This window comes from Cetorhinus maximus, chromosome 4, assembly GCF_964194155.1.
Source record: "Cetorhinus maximus chromosome 4, sCetMax3.hap1.1, whole genome shotgun sequence".
NCBI lineage: Eukaryota > Metazoa > Chordata > Chondrichthyes > Lamniformes > Cetorhinidae > Cetorhinus > Cetorhinus maximus.
The window spans coordinates 102,881,653-102,907,447 of NC_135882.1; the positions used below are offsets into that span (position 1 = coordinate 102,881,653).

At 45.8% G+C, this 25,795-nt stretch overlaps 1 protein-coding gene across 1 annotated transcript in view; it reads right to left on the bottom strand.

Annotated features, from left to right (window-relative positions):
- The window catches only part of LOC144680088 (putative Polycomb group protein ASXL3), a 350,418-nt gene that overhangs the window by 271,627 nt on the left and 52,996 nt on the right, over positions 1-25,795 (bottom strand). The window contains exons 3-4 of the mRNA XM_078541234.1: positions 11,850-11,958; positions 9,292-9,403 (exon numbers count right to left, since the gene is read on the bottom strand). Coding sequence (XP_078397360.1) covers positions 9,292-9,403; positions 11,850-11,958 — 221 coding nt within the window. The remainder of the gene's footprint in view (positions 1-9,291; positions 9,404-11,849; positions 11,959-25,795) is intronic.

Here is a 25,795-nt window from a genome sequence, read left to right on the forward strand (position 1 = left end):
TATTGACTTCTGACTTGAATATACTCAATGACTCAGAGATTCATCACCCCTTGAATGAAGAAATTTCTCCTCATTTCAGTCCTAAATGAAGTGCTCTTTCATGCCCACATAGTTATGCCTGTGAATTTATGAAGAAATGGATACTTTACTTCTAAAAAGCAGAATGGAAAATGAACATTCCTTCGTGAAAACATTAAAAATGCAACAGGCATTATTGTCTAAATGCCTACCAAAACTGATGTACAAAGGCCATACAGACTTAGTGACTGCAGAATGAAATTCCACAAAATAGGTGTGAGAAAAATTACTCAATTGCAAGAAGGTACGAATGGCCAAGATTCAACCCCCATTGTGTGCCACTGCTGATGTCGTCAGGGACCATTTGGGAGGGGATGGGAACACCGATTCTATGGTTGCATGACAGAAATCAGCTTATGGTAAGAAACACTCAATTAACTGACATCTGGAGCAGCAGCCCAGGTCAGTCAGTCTGGGAGACAGAGGCCTCAGAGTAAAGAGATCCTGTCAAGCAAAAGGAAGGACCCTACTTAGCATCCCCTAACAGGCAGAGAAAGTGGGGCTATCCTTTTTCCTGCTGATTTGCAGAACCAAGCCAGAAAACTACTGTTGTCAGGAGTAAGCAACTGCATTCATCACCAGAAACTTCCAACCTCCACTGTCTTCAGTGAACCAAAAGAGAATCATCAAGTCTGCGACATTTCCAGCTACCATCTTGAGAACTAAGAGTAAAAACCTAAGTGCATGCTCCCTTTTTGTAATCACCTTTTCTTGTGTGTGGGTCTGTGTGTGTCTTATGTGAATGAGTGAGTGGGTGCTGTGGTGATTACATTTCGGGTGTTGAGAAATAAACGTTTATTCTTTCTTTTTTTAAAACTTATGAGAAACCTGTCTTGTGTCTGTTCTTGAGAGTCACAGCACTCAAGAGATTAAAACACTTCTTTGAAATACAATGCAGTTAGTCAAGAGGTGGAAAAGGAGGAACCATCCTACCATCACTGTCTGTAACAACCCCTTTTGTTAATTCTTTCATGGGATGGGAGCAACACTGGCTAGGCCAGCATTTATTGCCCATCCCTAATTGCCCTTGAGAATTGAGTGGCTTGCTAGGACATTTCAGAGGTGAGTAACTCATCTCCTGACTCCCCAAAGCCTGTCCACCATCTATAAGGCGCAAGTCAGGAGCGTGATGGAATACTCTCCACTTGCCTGAATGAGTGCAGCTCCAACAACACTCAAGAAGCTTGACACCATGCAGGACAAAGCGCCCAGCTTGATTGGCACCCCATCCATAAGCATTCATTCACCCACCACTGACAAACAGCAGTAGCAGTGTATACCATCTACAAGATGCACCGTGGGAACTCACCAAGGCTCCAAACCCATGACCACTACCATCTAGAAGGACAAGGGCAGCAGATACATGGGAACACCACCATCTACAAGTTCCCCTCCAAGTCACTCACCATCCTCATATGTCGCTGGGTCAAAATCCTGCAACTCACTCCCTAACAGCACTCTGGGTATACTTACACCACAGGGACTGCAGCTGTTCAAGAAGGCAGCTCACCACCACCGTCTCAAGGGCAATTAGGGATGGACAATAAATGCTGGCCTGGCCAGCAATGCCCATATCCCGTAAATGAATTTTTAAAAAAATTAACAATCAACCACATTGCTGTGGATCTGGAGTCACATGTCAGCCAGACCAGATAAGGATGGCAGATTTCCTTCTCTAAAGGACAATAGTCAAACCAGATGGGTTTCTACGATAATCAGTTCATGGTCACCATGAGACATTTAATTCCAGATTTTTTATTGAATTCAAATTTCACCACCTGCCATGGCGGGATTCGAACATTGCCCTGGGTCTCTGGTCCAGTGACAATGCCACTACGCCACCATCCCCCTGTTTAGCAGATGACACCCTGCCCCAAAATCTGCAGCTGAGCAGAGCTTAAACTATTCTGCCCTCTCCAATGAAGATTCTCCACTCTTCTTCCTGTCTCCAAGACCTGCTCCTGCTCACATATGCTTTGCATCTCACCATGTATCACCCTACCTATTTAGGAAGCTGGTGGAGGTTGCACAATATTTACGTGACAGTACATGTTCAAAGTGCTGGCTCTCCTCTTGAAGAATCCTCAGGCTCCTCCCCTATCTCCTATGGAAGCACTGTCAATGTATCTGTGGGGTGATGAAAGGCATGAATATAGGTGAAATAGGGATCCAAGTTAGCACAGCGCAGATCATGATTTTTAATGTATTGGTGACATTGGTCCAACCTGGGTGACAGTTAAGTGCCAAGTCTGATATCTAATGCTGTCACTAGAACTTTGGGAAATTCTATCTCTCCAATGGTAATGGTCTTCACTGCTGCCATCCTGTTGATCTTCAGAGCTTCCCCCTCCATTGGCGTCAGGGTGGCCATGGCTACATCTCCACCCCCTGTTCTCTGTCTTTTACTGGAGTTGTGGCTTCTCTTCTTCTGCACTGAGAAAAGGCAGAGAGTGTGAGGAGTTAACTGTTTGCTGAGGATAGACAATGAACATTTGAGGAGGCTGACTGTGAGGGATGGGAGTGAGTGGGCAAAATGTTGAGTGTGAGTGTTATCTGCTGAGATAGAGATTTGAGCAGGAGGGTGGAGAGAATGGAATGCGTGTGACAGCAAGGTGTGTCGGTCAAAGGAGTGCTGTGCAGGAGAATATTATGGAGGCAAAAGAGTGATGACTGCCCACTGAGAGTTATAGAACACTCACCTTGCTGGCCCTCATGAGATCCTTTTCCGGCACTAGATCCAGGTCCTGGCACTACACACCAACTTCTGACACATTCAGCAACTTGAAGCCCCACCTGCTTGGTGAGGCTGGCTGATCTCCTCCTGCTGTCCTTAGGAAAGAGAACTTCACACTGTGCTCTTGTTTCATGAATCATCACCTCCAAGGACGAGTCTGCGAATTGGGAGGGGTGAGGAGGTGGGGCAGCTTTTCCACATCTTCCATCCATGCTGCAGCTATTTCCTTCCTCACACTGGATATCCTTGCTATCATCACTGCCATTGTGAGTTCTACCAGAGTGCCTTTTAACAGAGATCCTTCATTGCAAGTTTAGGCACAGCATCCCACCCACCCTCCCTAACTGATTGGGGAATCTGCAGATAGGATGATCATTGCATTGCTCTGGGAAAGAGCAACCACAAGGCATACAAATCTGTTAGTCAGGTTGCAACTTGAAAACGGTCCCAGCATTCTGGCATGGACTAAGTGGAGAAGGTTTTACCATACTAACATAACTCCTTTAATATTCATTGTTATCTACCCTTTGACCATTTCCATGTCCGATCTCAGTGTTCAGTCTAAATCCCTATAGCATTGAGTCTAACTAATACGCTTTCATGATGTTGGGATTTAGACAGGAACAATAGTGGAGAGTCTCCATTGGAGGGTGCAGAACAGTTCAGCCCTGCTCAGCTAAATGCAGATTTTCATGATGGATTTTATCAAAAGCCTTTTACATTATGTCATGAGGCTTTCCATCATCCACTTGAGGTGTTGTTTCCTCAAAGAGGTTGAGGAATTTTACAAAGCATGATCTTCCGCTTCTGAAACCATGTTAGATTTTGCTTATTAGGTTATCATGAAATAAATACTCTAGTTTACTCCTGATAAACAATTAAATTCTTTTACATGGAATTGGGATGAGACTACTGGGTATGTAGTTGCCTGAGCTGATTTAGAGCATGATCTTCTCTGATACTTCCTCTTAGTAAAAACATACAGAACCTGATAATAACTCAGAGGCAGAAAGAGATTGGGGAGGACTGGTAGAAGTGAAGCTGGGAAGTAAGAGTTTCCCGCAGGTCTTGCTAAATTTAAAGGCAGGACCTGTTTTCAATTATCTCAATAGGTTTCCCACCCGATTACCAGCCACAATGACAGGCTGCCTGGCCATCTGTAAGGCTCAAGAACACCTAAGCAATGGATGGCAGGTATGCCTAACATAGTGGCAAAGGCGAGGTGGCCCACTTGGACATTGTGAGGGTTGGGGTGCAGACATCATCAATCGGGGGTGGGGCAGTGGGGCTGTGGGGGGTGGTTGGGGAATTAAACATTTCAGGGTCTTTAAAAGTTACGTTTTCTGGGCCAGCAGAGGAAGCACTTGCCTCCTTGATCTGCTAGGTTTCCCAAGTCCTGGGGAACCCAGTTTGCAGAAGTTAAAAATAAAACATCAATTAAAATGAAGCCAAGCACTTTCTTTAAAATATTTTACCGACTGACCCACCACCAAAGATCAGATTGATTGCCTGCCCGACTCATCTCCGTGAAACAAGATGTGGCCAGGATGAAGGTGGATTGGGGTTGTTTTTTTTGTTTTTTGAGCCTTTGCTTCCCCACCTCAATCTATGTAGACCAATTTACATAATGTACAATCTCCACAGTATACTGTTTTTCTACACTGTGGCAGAAAGAATAGAAGAGCAGAATATTATTTAAATGGAGAGAATTTGCATAACTCAGTGGTACAGAGGGATCTGGGTGTCCTGGTACATGAATCACAAAAAGTTAATATGCAGGTACAACAAATGATTAGGACAGCAAATGGAATGTTGTTGTTTATTGTAAGGGGAATGGAATATAAAGGTAAGTAAGTTTTACTGTGGCTATTGTACAGGGCCTAAGTGAGACCACATGTGGAATACCATGTTCAGTTTCGGCCTCCTTATTTGAAAAAGATATCATTTTTTAAAAAATTAATTCACGGATCTAGGCATTGCTGGCTGGGCCAGCATTTATTGCCCATCCCAAGTTGACCTTGAGAAGGTGGTCATGAGCTGCCTTCTTGAACCGCTGCAGTCCATGTGGTGTAGGTGCACCCACAGTGCTGTAGGGAGGGAGTTCCAGGATTTTGACCCAGCGACAATGAAGGAACGGCGATATATTTCCAAGTCAGGGTGGTGAGTGACTTGAAGGGTAACTTCCAGGTGGTGGTGTTCCCATCTATCTGCTGCTCTTGTCCTTCTAGATGGTAGTAATTGTGAGTTTGGAAGGCGCTGCCTAAGGAGCCTTGGTGAATTCCAGCAGTGCATCTTGTAGATAGAACACACTGCTGCTACTGTGCGTCGATAGAGGGGGTGAATGTTTGTGGGTGTGGTGCCAATCAAGTGGGCTGCTTTATCCTGGATGGCGTCAAGCTTCTTGAGTGTTGTGGCAGCTGCACTCATCGAGGCAAATGGGGAGTATTCCATCACACTCCTGACTTGTGCCTTGTAGATGGACAGGCTTTGGGGAGTCAGGAGGTGAGCTACTCGTTGCAGGATTCATAGCCTCTAACCTGCTCTTGTAGCCACAGCATTTATATGGCTAGTCCACTTCAGTTTCTGGACAATGGTAACCCCCAGGATATTGATACTGGGGGATTCAGTAATGGTAATGCCATTGAACATCAAGGGGCGATGGTTGGTTTCTCTCTTGTTGGAGATGATCATTGCCTAACACTTGTGAGGCATGAATGTTACTTGCCACTTGCCAGCCAAAGCCTGGATATTGTCCAGGTCTTGCTGCATTTGGACATGGACTGTTTCAGTATCTGATGAGTCGCGAATGGTGCTGACCAGTGTGCAATCATCAGTGAACATCCCCACTTCTGACCTTATGATGGAAGGAAGATCATTGATGAAGCAGATGAAGATGGTTGGGCCGAGGACGCTACCCTGAGGAACTTCTGCAGTGATGTCCTGAAACTGAGATGACTGACCTCCAACAACCACAACCATCTTCCTTTGTGCTAGGTATGACTCCAACCAGCAGAGAGTTTTCCCCCAATTCCCATTGACTCCAGTTTTGCTAGCGGTCCTTGATGCCACACTCATCAAATGCAGCCTTGATGTCATGGGCAGTCACTCTCACCTCACCTCAGGAGTTCAGCTCTTTTGTCCATATTTGAAGCAAGGCTGTAATGAGGTCAGGGGTTGAGTGGCCCTAGCAGAACCCAATCTAGGCATTAGTGAGCAGGTTATTGCTAAGCAAGTGCCGCTTGATGACCCCTTCCATTACTTTACTGATGATCGAGAGTAGACTGATCGGTGGGGAAATTGGCCGGGTTGGATTTGTCCTGCTTTTTGTGTGCAGGATATAGCTGGGTAATATTCCACATAGCCATGTAGATGCCAGTGTTGTAGCTGTACTGGAACAGCTTGGCTAGGGGCGCGGGACGTTCTGGAGCACAAGTCTTCAGTATTATTGTTAGAATATTGTCAGGGCCCATAGCCTTTGCAGTACTAAGTGCCTTCAGCCGTATCTTGATATCACGTGGAGTGAATTGAATTGGCTGAAGACTGGCATCTGTGGTGCTGGGGACCTCCGGAGGAGTCCGAGATGGATCATCCATTTGGCATTGCTGCCTGTGGATTGTAGCACAAATGTTACATCTTTTGCGCTGATGTGCTGGGCTCCTCCAGCATTGAGGTTGGGGATATTTGTGGATCCTCCTCCTCCAATGAGTTGTTTAGTTGTCCACCACCATTCACGACTGGATGTGACAGGACTGCAGAGCTTAGGTCTGGTCTGTTGGTTGTGGGATCACTTAGCTTTATCTATCACATGATGCTTATGCTGTTTAGCACACAAGTTGTTCTGTGTTATAGCTTCACCAGTTTGACACCTCATTTTTAGGTGTGCATGGTGCTGCTCCTGGCATGCCCTCCTTAACTCTTCATTGCACCAGGTTGATCCTCTGGCTTGATGGTAATGGTAGAGTGGGGGATATGCCAGACCACGAGGTTACAGATTATGTTCGAGTACAATTCTGCTGCTGATGGCTCACAGTGCCTCATGGTTGCCCAGTCTTGAGTTGCTAGATCTGTTCGAAATCTATCCCATTTAGCACAGTGGTACACAACATGATGGAGGGTATCCTCAATGTGAAGGCGGAACTTCATCTCCACAACAACTGTGCAGTGGTCATTCCTACCGATACTGTCATGGACAGATGCATCTGCAGCAGGCAGGTTGGTGAGGCTGAGGTCAAGTATGTTTTTCCCTCTTGCTTGTTCCTTCACCACCTGCCGCAAACCCAGTCTAGCAACTATGTCATTTAGGACTCAGTCAGTTTGGTCAGTGGTGGTGCTCTTGGTGATGGACATCGAAGTCCCCCACTCAGAGTACATTCTTGCCACCCTCAGTGCTTCCTCCAAGTGGTATTCAACATGGAGGAGCACTGATTCATCAGCTAAGGGAGGGCAATGCTTAGTACTCCACAGGAGGTTTCCTTACCTATGTTTGACCTGATGCCATGAGGCTACATGGGGTCCAGAGTCGATGTTGAGGATGTATGCCACTGTGCCACCACCTGGTGGGACAGCACATATCCAGGAGTGGTGATGTCTGGGATATTATCTGTAAGATATGGTTCCATGAGGATGACTATGTCAGGTTGTTGCTAGACTAGTCTGTGAGACAGGTCTCTTTTGGCACTAGCCCCCAGCTGTTAGTAAGGAGGACTATGCAGGGTCAACAGGGCTGAGATTGCTGTTGTCGCTTCCGGTGCCTAGGTCGATGCCAGGTGGTCCATCTGGTTTCATTCCTTTTTTACACAACTGAGTGGCTTGCTAGGTCATTTCAGAGAGCATTTAAGAGCTGTGGGGCTGGAGTCACATGTTGGCCAGACATTAGTGAACCAGATGGGTTTTTTTACATTCGACTTTTTTTTATTGAATTCAAATTTCACCATCTGCCGTGGTGGGATTTGAACCCAGGTACCTGGAGCATTACTCTGGGTCTCTGGATTACTAGTCCAACAACAGTACCACTACACCATCGCCTCCCTTCAATTACGTTAGAAGCAGTTCAGGGAAGATTCACTTGACTCATTCCTGGGACAAGGGATGTAGAAAAATGCTCCGGGAGGCTTCTTAGTCAAAAAGAACTTTATTTACACAAGAGCTTGTATCCAGCCAGCCCCTCATACAGCCATTTTTTCCTAGGAAACACCTCCCTAGAATTTATTCCCCAGCACTAGCCACACATTGGTTGAACAAATCACATGGCTCCCTACTCAGTTGAACTGATCTTAAAGTGACAGTCACCACAACGAGCTCATCATTTGAAGACACTTTGAACAGGCTGGGCCTATACCTTTTTTTTTCTCCACTGATGCTGCCAGACCTGCTGAGTTTTTCCAGGTAATTCTGTTTTTGTTTTGGGCCTATACCTATTGGAGTTCAGAAGAATAAGAGGTGATCTTATTTAAACATATAAGATCCTGAGGGGATTTGATGGACTCCCCAATTGGTGGGGGAGTCTAGAACTAGGTGCCACTGTTTAATAATAAGAGGCCTCCCTTTCAAGTTGGAGATGAGGAGAATGTTTTTCTCTTAGAGGACTGTTAGCATGTGAAATTCTCTTCCCCAGAAAACAATGGAGGCTGGGTCATTGAATACATTCAAAGCAGAGTTAGACAGATTTTTGATAGACAAGGAAGACAAGGGGTTATGCGTGGCAGACAGAAAAGTGGAGTTGAGACCACTACCAGATCAGCTCTGTTCCTACTGAGTGGTAGAGCAGGCTTGAATGACTGAATGGCCTACTCCTGCTCCTGCTCCTAAGTCCTATGTTCCACCTTTAAAAATCCTTCTCTTTGACCAAGCTTTCAATCACTTCTCCTTGTCACTCTTATCAATCTGGCATCTGTTTTCTTTACATCTATTTGTGAAGTGCCTTGGGATATTTTTTAGATTAAAAGTGCTTTATACTGTAAATGAAAGTTGCTATTGAAAGAAAAACTATCACAGCTCTTACAGTTCAATCAATCAATAAACCCCAGAGCTTTCTTTATTAGTCCTGTAAACTCAGCCAAACATCGAAAAATAGCTCCAGACTAATATAATAAAACTCACCACACCCTGTGCAAATGTGAAGACATTGTAAAATGGTAATATAATATAAATTATGTAAAAGCTATATTACAAAATTTAGATTAGTTTAAAAAATGATCAAAATAAAACATTCACTTTATAATTCTGAAATCAATGGAACAGAGTACTGCCTGCAATGGCAAACCTACTAAATGACACAAAACACATTTACCGTACATTCACAGAACATGTTGCTAGGTGCAGTCCACAGGAGCATTTAACAATATGTTGCATATACTACATAAAGCTACTGTGAGTTATTCATTGTTTCTAAACTGAATCTAACAAATGTCAAATGCCTACCTTCTCAATTTGCAAACTACCACAACATCATATCCTAAATTACTGAAAACTCCACATACCGCCATTTTCCTCTTCATTACTGTTGTTTGTCTCAGCCATTTCACAGCTGTCTAGATCTGATTCGCCCTCCAAATCAATGACCCCCTCTGCCGACATTACCAATTCATCTTTCTGTGGATAACAAAAGCAGTTAAGTTAGTGGTTGCATATCTTTTCTACAAAAGCATTGTAATATAAAATAGTGCAATAATCATGTTCTATTTAAATGGTAGGCAGCTTGTCAACCTTAAACCTTAATGTACATCTTGTCGAGGCTTGCTCTGCATACAAAACATGTGGTTTATTTTTGACATATATTCCTTGTATATTGATGAATACACTGAGCTGTGATACTATAAGTTTACTAGTTTCAGCTCACAACTATAACTTTCAGCTTTAATCCCAGCCAGTGATATCAATATCCAGACAACAGGAGAGAAGTATAAAACAAAATAAAAACAGAATTACCTGGAAAAACTCAGCAAGTCTGGCAGCATCGGCGGAGAAGAAATCAGTCAATCCGCCGATGCTGCCAGACTTGCTGAGTTTTTCCAGGTAATTCTGTTTTTATTTTGTTTTGGATTTCCAGCATCCGCAGTAGCTTTTAGCTTTTTGTTTTTATCTTTGGGAGAGAAATATAAATCTTTCAATATTAATGAGGCTGCATATTTCTTGAATCTGAACTGTTTCAATGATTATACATATATCAATCCCTTGAATTCTAGATAAAAGTTATTACATTTTACAATAAATATTTTAAATCCAGAAATTCATTTTCAACAGTGAAACATCTTTTGTATTTGTATTATTTTTCAGAGTAATAATTATGACCTGCACCGTAATAACTGGGGAATTTAGATGGACATAGGGAGAGTACTGCTATTGGGCCACCACCCTCCATTCGAGACACACAGGGGAATCAGTATTTGACTACAGGCTTTTTTACTGTTTGAACCTTTATCTTGCATTTCTAGCCAATTGCAGTACAATGCCAGTTTGCTTCAATTGGTAGCACTCTTGCCTCTGAATCAATAAGTTGTGGTTCAAGCTGCAAGCTAGGACTTGAGCACATAAATTATGTTGACACTCTGGTTTAGTACATTTTTTTCTAAGTGGCATGCCTCGGGACATTTACTGTGTTAAAAAGGCTATGCAAGTTGTTGTTCTTGAGTGCTGCATTATAGGCACTATACTTCAGTTGTGATGTTAAACTCTGACCGTCCATTCAACTGAATAATATAAATCCAGAAGAGCAGAAAGTTCTCCAGGGGCAGAATTTTTAGGTCGGCCCCCGACCACGATTTCACGCTGGCTGGCCGCGTGCACTCAACTGCTCCGCGCTGCTGGGGTGGGGTGGGGGAGGCGGGAGGAGGGTGGGCGCTGACGTAAGTGCAGGCGAGCGCTGAATGAAAGCTCCCTGAAGGCAGAGAGCTGCCTCAGGGGCCTGCAGACTTGAAAACAAATAAAGTTTTTAAATCAGAAGAAAAATGTCCAAGCATCACAATCTGACCATATACATGATAAAAATGCTGTCCATAGAATTTTTTAAAATTTAATAACAGAAACCTCATCCTACCCTTAGATGAAGTTTCATGAAAAATGCAAAGTCTGCCTGGTCGATTCGCCCGTCCGCCAACTGTAAGGTTGGATGGACCACGAAAAATTGGAGACAATTGCAACTTTAATTACACTAATTGGCCTCTTAATTGTCTGCGGGTATGTTTCTGACTTTTGCGTGCGCCTGCCGACTGAAATATTGCGCGAGCGCGGGATGATGTCGGGATACTTGCCCGACATCAACTCGCGTGATTTCATGTCCGATCGGGTCGGGCACGCGCCCGCCCACTGACCTAAAAATTCTGCCTCTGGTGTTCTGGTCAATCACTAGGAACAGATTAACTGTTCATTAATCTCACTGGTGTGCAAAATGTGGCTATTGTGTATGCCTATATAACAACAGTCACTGCACTTCAAAGAAATATACTGTATCTGAAGCATTTTGATATGTGCCTGACAGAGGTAATATGACATTAAGTAAATGCAAGTCTTTCTTCTAAAAACGGCTGACTGGGCTTGAAAGTTCACCATTTCTGCTGCTACACTCATATGATTGTTTAATTGATACACAATCGCTTTTTATAGAGAGAACATTCTCAATCAGGCATGACCTCATTCAAAATGGAATGTATAAAGTTGAGAAAATCATAATGCTGTTTCTGCATATATATTGAAAGAATTTAAGACTAATTAATTGCTAACCAAAAACAGGAAGCAATCAGATTTATAGTTGATTTTGAGGATGCACCAATAACATGATGGACATTGCAATTTTAAAAATTACTTCAGTTAATAATTCAATCAAAACAGATGGGAGGGAATAAAGCTTCCACCACCATGTGATGTAATAGAACTTACTTATTCTTTTTGCTGGTATCAAAACTAAAATCAATATGTTTTTCATCTCCAATGAAACATTTAAACATCTGAGTTTTTACCATTTTTTGTAGAAAGGCATAGAAGCCAACATTTTTTTCTATTTCCTAGTAATGTTAAAGCATTAGAAAAGTGTTACACTTACTTTAAGAGCATAAAGACCCATCTTTCCTGGAATTCGACAGAAAGCTCCATCTTCCACACGAGCATTGGTATGTAGCATGGCATTAAGGCAAGCCAGAGGAGAGGTTCCACTGATTTAAGAGACAGATGCATAAATAAATGTGGGAGTGCTTCTCACACAATATTCACTTTCCACTTGGACTTTGTGCAAATGCCTCCAACCTTGACCAGCATTAACATTACAATAGCAGACTTGAAGAGCAAATTTTAATCTTGACCATTTATAAAATTACCAAAAGAAAGCAAAATCCAAATGAAATTACAATCCAAGTTGTCAATCTAAGATATATCCAGTCATTGAAGACTAAAGACAAATCAAAATATACATGTTAACACTCACAACAGAAATTCAAGAAACCACCCTTGTGTTCTAAAATGCCAGAATGATCAAAGAAGGGGAAAGTTCAAGAGTATCAGCATTCAATGAAATAAAGGAAAATGCATTAGAATGACCTGGAAGTGGGGGGTTGGGAGACACTACAAACACACATTCTTTGCTTTCTTTTTTCCCTCATAGCATAGTCTGATGCTGCCTACATAACTCGTTTACATAATGTGTAAACTTTTTGGTTTTGTATTCATTCCAGTTTGTCATGAGCACAGCACATTTCATACAATACACACTCAATGTTGCCATTTAAATTACAAAATCACAAAGTGTCCACACATTATTACTTCTGCTTAACTGTGAGATAAAATGTAAACAGTTGAAAATTGTGGGAAAATATCGTACCTGTATTAAGTTCAGAAAAAAAAGCTAATGTGGGAAAAATGTGACATTTTGCTATTCTCCTGCGCTACGCTGAATATCTTTCAGAGAGTCAATTAATCTAATATCAAGTTTAATATTAATAATTATAGGATATAAGTTCAATAATAGAAATATAGAGATGATAGGGAAAAAATAACATTCAACAAATTTGTTGTATGTAATGTTCTAACTGTTGATAACATGACTAGGAATTTGGTATGTGTTTCAGATGTTGGCCTCTCTCACAGCACCATGTGTCCAACAGATTGTTGTGGTCATCTAGTTTGTGGTTGAAGAGCGGTAGCATGCTTTCTGCTTTTGAGTGCTAGATGCTTCTCATTTTCAACCTATACCGCTGGCTAGCAGCAATTCAAAAAAGATCCAAAGGTGAAGTCTCTCCCTATCAGTAAACAGCCTCTGCATCACCATGTCCTCAGCTGTGCCTCCTTATGGTGACAGATGGAAACTGAATCCCTTGTGGACCAAGGCTAAAGTTTCAGAGGAACTCGGAGGTGGTTTGGCCCCCAGGCAGGCAGTGTGCAGGCTCACCAGCATATGGACACATGCTGGCATTCATGAACCAAACTTCCGGCTAGGGCAAATAGTTGCACTGCCTTGTGCATACCTCGGGTGAATAGAAAATTAAGGGACTAAACCCTGACAAAAAATCTGGAGTGGAACCCAAAGGTGGACTAATGTCTGAATATGTCATCTTTCCAGCAACTCCTGCAACCAAGCCAGTGCTAAGTGCAGTGCTTTGCATTCCTTTGGAATCAACTGGGGAGGTCAAGAGGGGGACCCTGATATTTAGGCAGCCCAGGGTCTCCATAGATTTTGCCCGGCTTGTGCGCTGGAGAGGGTACTCCAGCTTCACTGCAGAGTGTAAACACAACATGGGAGAAAGCAGTCACGAGTGATAAACCTAACTCGATTGGCATAGAGAATAGATGTTACGGGCTGTCTCCAATGGTGTGAGGGACCATCGTGTCCCACTGGTCAACTATCGCCGCCTCAAGTCAGGCAGCCCCCAGCTAGTAAGGTGCTGATTCAACATGGACTATCTTCTTCAATGGATGCTTGGAGCTTAGAGTCTCTACTCAACAAGTGAATAGAATGCATTGCACCAGGCAAACAAATTAAACAAAGTGAAAGAAAGAAGATGCTGACTCTTCAATTGTCAAGCTGGGATGTCAGGACCATGTGCATGGGACTGACAGGCGACTTGCAGCTTGTCAATGATGTGCATAAGGCAGCTGTGATTGACATGAATCTTGACAGGTTGAACATTGGCATAACTTCCCTGCAAGAGTCCAGGCTTGCTGAGAGCGGATTGCTGAGGGAAAAACATTACACATTCATCTGGTAGGACAAGAATTCAGAGGCAATGCGTGAGCAAGGTGTAGGCTTTGCTGTAAGGAACTCGTTGCTCTTGATAATAGAACCCCTTACAAATGGTTCAGAACATGTTCTATCCGTCCATCTCTCAGTTTAAGCAGGGCCAGATAACCTCAAGAGTATCTATGCTCCAACGCTGTGCTCTACTACAGAGGTGAAAGACCAGCTCCATGAGAAGCTTGACACTGCTAACATTAGAATCCCTAAGTCAGAACATCTTTATCTGCTAGAGGATTATAATGCAAGAATAGACACAGACCATAAGACATGACCGTTGGACATCATGGCCTGGAAATGATAAATGGAAATGGAGAGAGACTACTTGAGCTTTGCACTTGCCATGAGCTTTGTGTAACTAACGCCTTCTATCGGAATAAACCGTGCCACAAGGTGTCCTAGGAGATATCCAAGAACAGGCCATTGGCACCAGTTGGACCTGATCATCACCAGAGGTGACCTTCTGAACAGCATTCTCAATACACGCAGCTACCACAGTGTTGACTGTTATACAGTTCACTCCCTGGTGTGCACCTGGGCTAAGATGCAACCCTTGAAGCTTTCTCATTCAAAGCAGAAAGTATCAATATCAGCCAAACTGCCTATCCAGGTAAAAATCAATAGTCCCTGACTCAATTGAACAGGCGCTCTCCAGCATTCCCACACAGAGTGCAGAAGCAAAATGGAACATAGTTCAAGACACCATCTACAATACCGCACTCTCAATGTATGGAAGCAAGAGCAGAAAAATGCTACCTGGTTTGAGGCTAACATCACTGTAATGGAACATGTCATTGAAGTCAAGCAGTCTGCTCTCATTAATTACAAGAGAGTTAGAGTCATAGAGTCATAGGGCCGAATTTTCCCAGAATTACGCTAAGTGTGGTAGCGGGCGGGTAAAATGGAGTCCTACCCGTCGATGAAAATGGCGGGTTTTCACGCCGTATCTTCCTGAACCCTCATTATATATTCACTCCTGCGAAACACGCCATTTCCATGGTGGGCGGGCACTCGCTCGCCATCACCCCGCTGTTGCATCACGCCAGTCACCATCTTTAAAGGGCAGCCGCCAGCAAAGCGCTCATCGCCACCAGCACACCACTGCTGCCTGGGAGACATGGCCAGCAAAGGCAAAAAGACTGCAGCCCCTCGCTTCAACGATGGGTCCCTCAAATGTCTGCTGGATGCCGTGGAGCCCGCCAGGGTGTGCTGAACCCCCGCTCTGGCTGCAGGATGGGTAGCAATGTCACCAACCCAGCTTGGGAGGCAGTAGTAGCAGTGGTCAGCGCCAACGCCCCTCAGAAGAGGACAGCCACCCAGTAGTGCAAAAGGATGAATGATCTCCTCCGTTCTGCCAGGGTAAGTCACTCTTCTCATCACTCCCAACTCACAAACCCACCACATATTCACAGGGCCCTCACTCACTGCCAGTGCAAGGGACATCACCATTCAGTCTTTCACACACACCACCATTGTCCTCATCCTGTCCACTCACCACCCACACAGGCCAGGCACACTTATCCTCTGGCCTGGCAGGCGTCCTGATACACTCTCCCCATCTCTATCCATGCAGGACAAACTGGCTCACAACAGGAGGGAAAGGTCGCAGACAGGTGGAGGGATGCCGGAATTCAGAGTTCTGACAGAATTTGAAAACAGAGACAATCAGCAGGCCGGTGATGACCGGGACCAGTCCTGTGTTGACCGTGAGGTCGGAGCTGCTCGACCAAGTGAGGATCCAGCAGTGCAACATCCATCAGGCAACCATGCCGTGAGTGATATATGTCCTCTTTCACAGACCACTGCCATGCACTAATTATTTCCCCTTGCTTTCGCAGGGACATTTGGGAAGCAGCAGATGGAGTCCATGACCCAGAGCCCCCAAGCAAGCTCCGAAGAAACATCCGAAGTGGAATCTGAAGGCACCCTCCCTGAAATCCTGTCACAGCGCTCACCCACACCCTCCACTAGCGCAGAGACACACATCTCAGTTGGACCTAGTTCAGAGCAGCCTTGGGACCACAATCTGGTGAACACATCCCACTTTCTGATCCACAGCAGGCGGAGGCAGGGATTTCCCAGGTCCCCGGCATTCGGAGGACTGCTGGAGGCCAGAACGTTGCTGAGTCTGAGTCAGATGACGAGCCTCTGGACTCAGTTATGTCACAGTTGCTGGAGCTGCAAAGGCGACAGGAAGGGATGTCTGCTGCACTCCTCAGATTGCAAGGCACAATGGAGGTGTCTGTCCGTCTTCAGGCTGAGATGATAGCGCCGACATTGCAACATACCGAGGTCAACACTGGCAGGATGGTGACCGCCAAGGAGACCTTGGTCCAGGACGTCACTCCTGCACTGGCTTACATCCATCACTGATGCCATAGTTGGCCTCCAACAGTGTGTGCGTGAGAGGGGTGCTGGGCAGCTTGATCTCACTCCAGCTACCCCTTCCACTCACGAAGTCAGCCTGGGGCCCTCGGACACCCATAGGGAGGAGGATCAGCAGGTGCACACTCTGGGGCCATCCATCCAGGTGACTCGGGGAGTGACCAGCCCATCTGACTCCACTCTTCCTGTGACCTCCGCAGATCCAGCTTCACAGGCCAAGGAGGATGCCACTGCCACACAGCAGGACCACGAAAGCAGGCCGGGGCCCACCAAGTCTTGGACCTCCAGAGGACACCCGCCAAAGTCATCACAGACAGGGCGTTAGAGTCAGCAGGCTGCCTCCACCTCCACTGTGGATGTCTAGGGAGCACCAACATGTAGCAGCAGGGTTAGGACAGTTAAGGAGAATTAGTTGCACAGCCTGGGCATGGGCATTAATCACTTGTACATACTGTTCCCCTTGTCAATAAACTCTCAAGAATGTCACCCTGCCTATGGCTCCTTGTTCTGATGAGCAGTGTTCTTGTCTCACAGATGTGAAACCTTTCTGCACAAGATAAAGGCAGGTGTCTCAGTCCAGGGCCTCTTCCCTGTGCCTGTGCAGCCTTCAGAACACAGAGATGGTCCAGCCTCACGCTCCCTGGAAACATTACTAATGACTTCAACTCGGCAGTGCTGGTCATTGCTGCCAGAATGTAATGGGCAGGTGCCACAAGGTTTTCTCATTCTCTCTGTGTGCTCTCAGCATCTTTAAGGTGGGGCTGGTCCCCGTCACACCAGCATCTGTGACTAGTGATGCTGCGCACCAGCTCCTGAAGGGCTGAGGCGCTGAAGGTGGACACTGCATCAGATGTATCTAAAGTTTCATGGTTGTGTCTCTGAGATGGCCCTGGTCATGGAGCACAAGCGAGCTGCCCTCAGCCAGACTGGAGCCACACATTCTCAGAGGCTATGTGAAGATCTATGGAGTGTCCTCACTCTATGTTGTCATCATCCTCCTGCGATCGAACGACTATTAGGGCCTCCACCACATTTCCATGGCAGGAGTATTCTCACAAGAGGGTAATGGCGCTGCGATAAGCCAGACTGGAGTCAAACGTTCACAACTGCGATGTGAGGATCTACGGGGACACCTCACTGCATGTCATCATCCTCCACAAATCTGACAGCTATGAGGGCCTCCCGAGTGTGCCTCCCGTCGTCGTCACCACCGAGGACCTCCTCACCCTCATCCCCATCAGGGTCCTCCTCATCGGAGGAGACATGCAGCTGCTCCATCTCCTCCTCAGCCAGCTCCTCACCCCGTTGCAGCACCAGGTTGTAAAGGGTGCAGCAGATGGCCATGATGCATGACACCCTCTGTGGACTGTATTGCAGGGCTCCACCAGACCGGTCCAGGCATCGGAACTGCATCTTCAGCATCCCAATGGTCTGCTCCACCAAGTTGCGAGCTGCTGCATGAGCCTCAATATACCGTCGCTCTGCTGCAGTCTGAGGCTGCCGCACAGGTGTCATCAGCCACGACCTCTGTGGGTAGCCCTTGTTCCCAAGGAGCCAACCCTGCAGCCTCCGTGGACCCTGGTAGACTGCATGGATCTGCAAGCGATTCAGGATGTAGGCATCGTGCACACTCCCTGGACACTGTGCGCACACCTGCAGGATGCGTTTCTGGTGGTCGCATACCAGCTGCACATTCAGTGAGTGGAAGCCCTTGTGGTTGATGAAGTCTGCTGAGTGTAGCGATGGAGGCGTGAGCGCCACATGAATGCAGTCAATCACACCTGTGGGAATCCCGAGATTAGGGCAAATCCAATGGCCCTTGCATCCTGGCTGCCCCGGTCCCGGGCAAAATGCATAAAGTTGTGTGCCATGGGGAAGATGGCATCCGTGACCTCAAGGATGCATTTGTGGGTGGCAGCTCATGATATCCCACAGAGGTCACCTGTGGAGCCCTGAAAGGAGCCACTGGCATAGAAATTGAGCGCCACGGTCACTTTCACAACCACTGGCAGTGGATGCCCTCCATGTCTCCTTGACGCCAAGTCCTGCAGTAAGTGGTAGATGTGAGCCGCCAGATCCCTTGACATGCGTAGTCGTTGGCGACACTGGTTCTCGGTTATCTGCAGGAATGGTAGGCGGCGTCTATAGACCCTGGGTGTCGCTAGGCGCCGACCAGCCACAGCTCGCTGTCGCTCCTGGGTAACGTGTGTGGGAGCACCTGCTGCCCCTTCTTCCTGAGGTTGCTGCTCCTGCCTTTGCGCGGCCAGGTGCCTCAGTCGCTCTCTCCTCCGTCTTCTACAGTCTCAGTAGGCAATCAGGCGTACAGCTAGATCACCAGTCTCCATGATACTCATGTGGTCCTCCTGCAGCATGAAAGAGAGAGAGACGTGGTTATCATGGCTGTACTTAGCCCCCTTCCTGGCCCTGTGTGACTGCCCCTTAATGTTTCCCGAAGAATGCCGGTCACCCCTCGGATGGCCAGAGATGAGTGCGCTGCATGGCTGCCCTGTCAACCTGCGACATGGGGGACAGTGGTCCAAGCCAGGATGCTGAGATTGCAAAGGGGTGTGAGCTCCTCCAGCAGTGACTGCTACATGGCCAGCATTGGCGAGGAGATTGTACAACGTGTGCAGTCCAACTGTACTGCGGTCCAAACAAGTGGTGGCGGACTCGAAGTCTGTGCCAGGGGGGTAGGGGGTGGGGGGGGTTAAGGCATGGGGCGCTTGGTGGCAGTTTGGTGCCTCCACCTTGCTTGCGTGGGTGGGCAGGCTAGGAGCCTGACCCCAATTATATCACTGTGGCTGCGCCTGATCTGTCTTAGTTGCTGAGGCATGGTCAGTTTATACAGGTGTCCCTACTGCGTGGCTATATCCCTCGCTGACCCTATCCCTCACCTCGATTGCCTAAGCGCGGGATGCACCGCAAGGACGGCACTTGACACCTCCCCCCCCACCCCCCCACCAAATCCTCAGCAGTTGCCTCCGAGGCTGGCCAGCTCTTTCCCCCAGACACCCCCCACCCTCAGCAGTCACCTGCGGGGCCAGACATCAGTTTCCCCTGCCCCTCCCCCTGGCTCCTCTGAGGCCTGTAAACAACAGGTGAGCTGTGGTGAACACTGCTGCTCACTCACCTCAGTTCCCCCAAGGTGAAGGCTTCAAAGTGCACGTCGCCTGCATGCTGCTGTGAAACACGTCGGTGTGCTTTCCCGTTGACATGGACAGATGATACGGCGGGGTTCCAAGGGCCTGGCGGGATGGCCTTTTAATTGTATGCTAATGTATTACAATTAGCTCCCCGCCGACCGATGGCAGGAAACGCGGCCTGCCGTCGGTGGGCTGAGCGGAAGATCGTGACCTGCCTTCACGCCATCGTGAAGTGGGTCCCACCATATTTTCCACGCATGCCACCTATCACACCCCCCCTGCCAGCGAGCTCGGTAAATTCCACCCATAGAGTTTCACAGCATGGAAAGAGGCCCTTTGGCCCATTGTGTTCGCACTGGTCACCAAGCCCCTATCTAATCTAATCCCATTTTCCAGCATTTGGCCCGTAACCTTGTATGCTATGGCATTTCAAGTGTTCATCTAAATACTTCTTAAATGTTCTGAGGTGTCCCACCTCTACCATCCTTTCACGCAGTGAGTTCCAGGTTCCAACCACCCTTTGGGTGAAAAAATCTTTCCTTAAATCCCCTATTAACCTCCTGTGCCTTGCCTTAAATCTATGCCTCTTGGTTACTGACCCCTCCAGTAAGGGGAAATGTTTCTTCCTATCTACCCTACACTATGCCCCTCATAATTTTGTATACCTCAATCAGGTCCCCCCTCAGCCTTCTCTGCTCTAAGGAAAACAACACCAGCCTATCTAGTCTCTCTTCATAGCTGAAATGCTCCAGCCCAGGCAACATCCTGGTGAATCTCTTCTGCACTCTCTCCAGTGCAAGCACATCCTTCCTCTAGTGTGACAACCAGAACTGCACGCAGTACTCCAGATGTGGCCTAACTAACGCTTTATACAACTCTATCATAACCTCAGAGATAAAAACAAAAAACAGCGGATGCTGGAAATCCAAAACAAAAACAGAAACAGAAATACCTGGAAAAACTCAGCAGGTCTGGCAGCATCGGTGGAGAAGAGTACAGTTGACTTTTCCAGTCATCATGACCCTTCAACAGAACTAAGTAAAAATAGGAGAGGGGTGAAATATAAGCTGGTTTAAGGTGGTGGGGGGGGTGGGTGTTGGTTGTTGGGACAAGCAAGCAGTGATAGGAGATAACCAAAAGATGTCACAGACAAAAGAACAAAGGGGTGTTGAAGGTGGTGATATTATCTAAAAGAATGTGCTAATTAAGAGTGGATAGCAGGACAAGCAAGGTACAGATAGCTGTAGTGGGGGTGGGGTGAAATAAGACTAAAAGGGCATAAAAGGTATAGATAAATGATCGGTGGAATACATTTAAAAATAATGGAAATAGGTGGGAAAAGAAAAATCTATATAAATTATTGGAAAAATCAAAAAGGAGGGGGAAGAAACGGAAAAGGGGTGGGGATGGAGGAGGGAGTTTAAGATCTAAAATTGTTGAACTCAATATTCAGCCCGGAAGGCTGTAAAGTGCCTAGTTGGAAGATGAGTTGCTGTTCCTCCAGTTTGCGTTGAGCTTCACTGGAACAATGCAGCGAAATTACTGGTCATACCTCCTACATTCATGTCTAGATCATTAATGTACACTACAAACAGCAAGGGACCCAGCACTGATCCCTGTGGTACGCCACTGGACACAGGCTTCCAGTCACAAAAACAGCCTTCGACCATCTCCCTCTGCCTCCTGTTACTATGGCAATTTTGGATCCAATTTGCCAAATTGTCCTGGATCCCATGGGCTCTCACCTTCTTGACCAGTCTCCTGTTCAAGACCTTGTCAAAAGCATTCCTGAAGCCCATGTAGACTATATCAACTGCATTACCCTCATCGGCACACCTAGTCACCTCCTTGAAAAACTAAATCAAATTTGTTAGACATGATCTCCCACTGACAAAGCCATGCTGACTATCCTTGATTAATCCTTGCCTCTCCAAGTGGAGATTAAGTCTGTCCCTCAGAATTTTTTCCAAAAGTTTCCCTATCACTGATGTTAGACTCACTGGCCTATAGTTCCCTGGTTTATCCCTACCATCCTTCTTGAGTAATTGTACCACATTAGCTGTCCTCCAGTCCTCTGGCACCTCCCCTGTGGCCAGAGAAGATTTGAAAATTAATGTCAGGATCCCTGCAATCTCCTCCCTTGCCTTCCGAGTGAGAAGTTCCGATTGAGAAGACTCTAAATGCACTTAGAACTACTTAAAGTCCAACAGACTGCGAGGCAGTTCACCAGTGACTGCTGGTACAACTTTGCCAGAATATTCAGATGCCCTTCAACACAGGTAATGATAGGTGCACGTATGAAGGGATAAAAAAGGCAACATTTTATCAGCAAAGTAAACGGCCCCATTGAATAAAAGCAGGGGAGATCATCACCGACTGCAATAGACAGTTGGAGAGATGGGTCGAACACTATTTTGAGTTGTACTCTATGGAAAATGCTGTCACCAAGGAAGCACTAGATACCATAGAAAGCCTAAAAGCAAAATACAGCAGATGCTGGAAACCTGAAACAAAAGCAGAAAATGCTGGAAAAACTCATCAGGTCTAACAGCATCTGTAGAGAGAAAAACAGAGTTAACGTTTTGAGTCTATATGACTCTTCTTCAGAGCTAAAGAGAAGTAAAAATGTGGTGAAATTTATACTGTTTAAGTGGGGTGGAGCAGGTGAAGCTGGATAGAAGGCCAGCGATAGGTGGGGGCAAAGGAGAGATTGACAAAGATGTCATGAACAAAAGGATAAAGGGGTGTTAATGGTGGTGGTGCTGACGAAAGGAGTCTAGCTTCACCTGCTCCACCCCACCTTAAACAGTAAAAGTTTCATCACATTTTTACTTCATTTTAGCTCTGAAGAAGTCATATGGACTTGAAACGTTAACTCTGTTTTTCTCTCCACAGATACCATAGAAAGCCTGCCTGTCATGGCAGAGCTAGATATCAACCTCTTAGTGGAGGAGCTTAGCAAAGCTATTGACTCACTTGCCATGGTCAAAGTTCCAGATGCTGATGCTATACCGTCTGAAGTCACCGGCACTCCTGCAACATCTGCATGAACTTCTCTGTCTCTGCTGCAGGGAGGGGTCAGTGCCCCAGGATATGTGTGATGCAAAGATTGTGACCCTTTACAAGAACAAAGGCGACTGCGGTGATTGCAACAACTATTGAGGTATCTCCCTGCTGTGCATCAAGGGGAGACTATTTGCCCGTGTTGCCCTTGTCAGACTGCAGATCTTGGCTGAATGCATCTATCCCGAATCCCATTGGTTGCAGAACTGGGAGATCTACAATTGACATGGTCTTCTCAGTCCGGCACCTGCAAGAGAAATGCTGTGAACAAAGGAGACCAGTATATATTTCTTTCATCAATCTCACCAAGGCATTCGACAATGTGAGCAGTGATGGTGTATTTAAGCTCTGTAGAAAATTAGCTGCCCACTGAAGCTGATCAATGTGATCTCCTCTTTCCATGACAACATGATGAGTAAGGTTAGCTATGAAGGGGTAATATTAGAATGCTTTGAGATCCACAGTGGAGGTCAAACAGGATTGTGTTCAGGCATTGACACTCTTTGACATATTCTTCACCTTGCTGCTGTGATATCCCTTCAGGTCATCTACAGAAGGTGTTTATTTACCTACCAGAACTGGCAAAAAGCTGTTCAGCCTTGCTCGCCTGAGATCCAAGACAGAGATGCGCCAAGTCCTCATCAGAGAGTTGTGCTACGCTGCCGCACTAGCATTCCATACCAAGGAACACCCTTTAATGACAAATGGACAGACTCTCTCATGCCTATAATCAGTTTACTTTGACCTTCAGCATCTGGAAGGCAAATAATATGGTCCAGAATGCTGCCATACTGCCATCTATCATCATTGACAATATAATGCTGAGGTTGTTGATAGCTTCACATGTCTAAGCTCCACAATCACCAGCAATCTGTCACTGATGCTGAAATCAACACATGGATTGTAAAAGCTCCAGCTATTATGTCCAAGCTGTTAAGGGAGCATGGGACAACTGCAACCTGATTGAGAACACCAAACTGCCAGTCTACCAAGCCTGCATCCTCAATGCACTCCTCTACAGTGGTGAGACCCGGACAACATATGCTAGGCAGTAGAAAAGGCTGAGCTGTTTCCACCTTCGTTCTCTCAGACATATCCTCAGCATCTCTTGACTGGGGAAGGTCACCGGTTCAGAGGTCTTGGAGCGTGCTAATTCCATCGGCATGCACTCATTGATAAGCCAATGATGTCAGCGCTGGCTTGGCCACTTTCATCAGCTGAATGATAGCCGTATATCCAAACATCTTCTTTACAGTGAACTGGCCACTGGATCATGACCACCTGAGCATCCATACCTCCACTACAAAGATACCAGCAAGCGAGATATGAAGATTGTGGACATTAACACTGACAACTGAGAGACAGTCACTGATGACAGGCTGACTGCTTGGGAGAGTATTGGAAGAAGCAAGCATAAACAGAAAGTTCAGCTGGCTGAGAAGAAGGCCCAGAGAAAACAGAGGCCAGCAAATTGTGGATCTTCTCAGGCCATTGTCTTCCTCTGCAGCAAATGTGGCAGAGACTGCTGTGCCAGAGTGGGGCTCCTGAGCCTCGGCAGATGCTGCTTAACACAGAATTGAGTTGAACACCATGGCACAAACCATTGTCCTGTGAGATGGAAGGCTGCCATCGCTCCAGCACCATGTTGTAAGGAGAAGATGCACAGTAGATAAGTTGTGATTTATTGGATGATAGAAACAGGAATAGATCATTTAGCCTCTTAAACTTGTTTTGCCATGCAATTAGATCATTATGGAAAAATAAATATCAAGTAGCAGCAGACTGAATGACAATAGACTCAAGTAAGTAAGTGGGGTCGCTGGCTGGGCCAGCATTTATTGTACATCCCTAGTTGCCCTTGAGAAGGTGGTGGTGAGCAGCCTTCTTGAACTGCTGCAGTGTGCTGTAGCACACCCACAGTGCTGTTAGGAAGGGAGTTCCAGGATTTTGACCCAGTGACGATCCCTGCCATGGGTGGGACCAGAAAATCCCAGCCTATATCAATGATGAGGGGGGGCCACATGTAATGTGTCCAAGTTTGCTGACAATGCAAAGTTTTGTGGGAAGGTAAACTGTGAGAAGAACATAGAGTGGCTGCAAAAGGATATAGTCAGGTTAGGTAAACGGGCAAGAAAGTATTAAATGGAATATATTGTGGAGAGATGTGAAATTATCCATGTTGGTACAAAAAGTAGAATATTTTTAAGTGGTGATTGACTGGGAAATGCTGGTGTTCAGAGAGATCTGGGTGCCCTTGTACATGAATTGCGGAAAGATAACGTGCAAGTACAGCAAACAATTAGGAAAACAAATGACATGTTAGCCTTTATTGAAGTATAAGAGTAAAGACATTTTATTGTAATTGTAGAGGGCCTTGGTGAAACTACACCTGAAATACTGTGCACAGTTTTAGTCCATTTATTTAAGAAAGGATATATTTGCCTTCAAGGGAATGCAATGAAGGTTCAATAGACTGGTTCCTGAAATGAGGGAATTGTCCGTTGAAAAGAGATTGAATAAATTAGGTCTATTTTCCCTCGAGTTTAGAAGGATGAGAGGTGATCTCATTGAAACATATAAAAATTTCAAGGGGCTTGATTGGGTAGATGTGGGAGGACTAATAATAGGGGCCACAGTTTCACTATAAGGAATTGGTTACTTAGGGCTGAAATGAGGAGTAATTTCTTTGCTCAAAGAGTTGTGAGCCTTTGGAATTCCCTACCCAGAGAGTTTTGGATGCTCAGTCCTTGAGTATATTCCAGTCAGGAATCAACAGATATTTGAACACTATGGGAATCAAGGGATATACAAATAATGCAGGAAGGTGTAGCTGAGGTAGAAGATCAGCCCTGATCTTATTAAATATTGGAGAAGACTCGAAGGGCCAAATAGATTACTCATGCTACTATTTGTTATGTTCTTTGATCTTTCAAAGAGTTTACTGTACCTCCTATTTTGGCATCAACTTTAAATTCTGACACCACTCCTTCTCTTCCTGTACCCAAACCATTGAAAAACAAAGTAAACAAAAATAGTCTCAGAACCAAACTATGTGGACATCACTATCCATTTCCAATCATTCTGAAAAATTGACCTTAGTTGCTACCATTTTCTCCCTTCTAATTTTTTAAAAAATCTGCCTTGCTATCTTCCCCCTAATTCCATTCCCCCAAT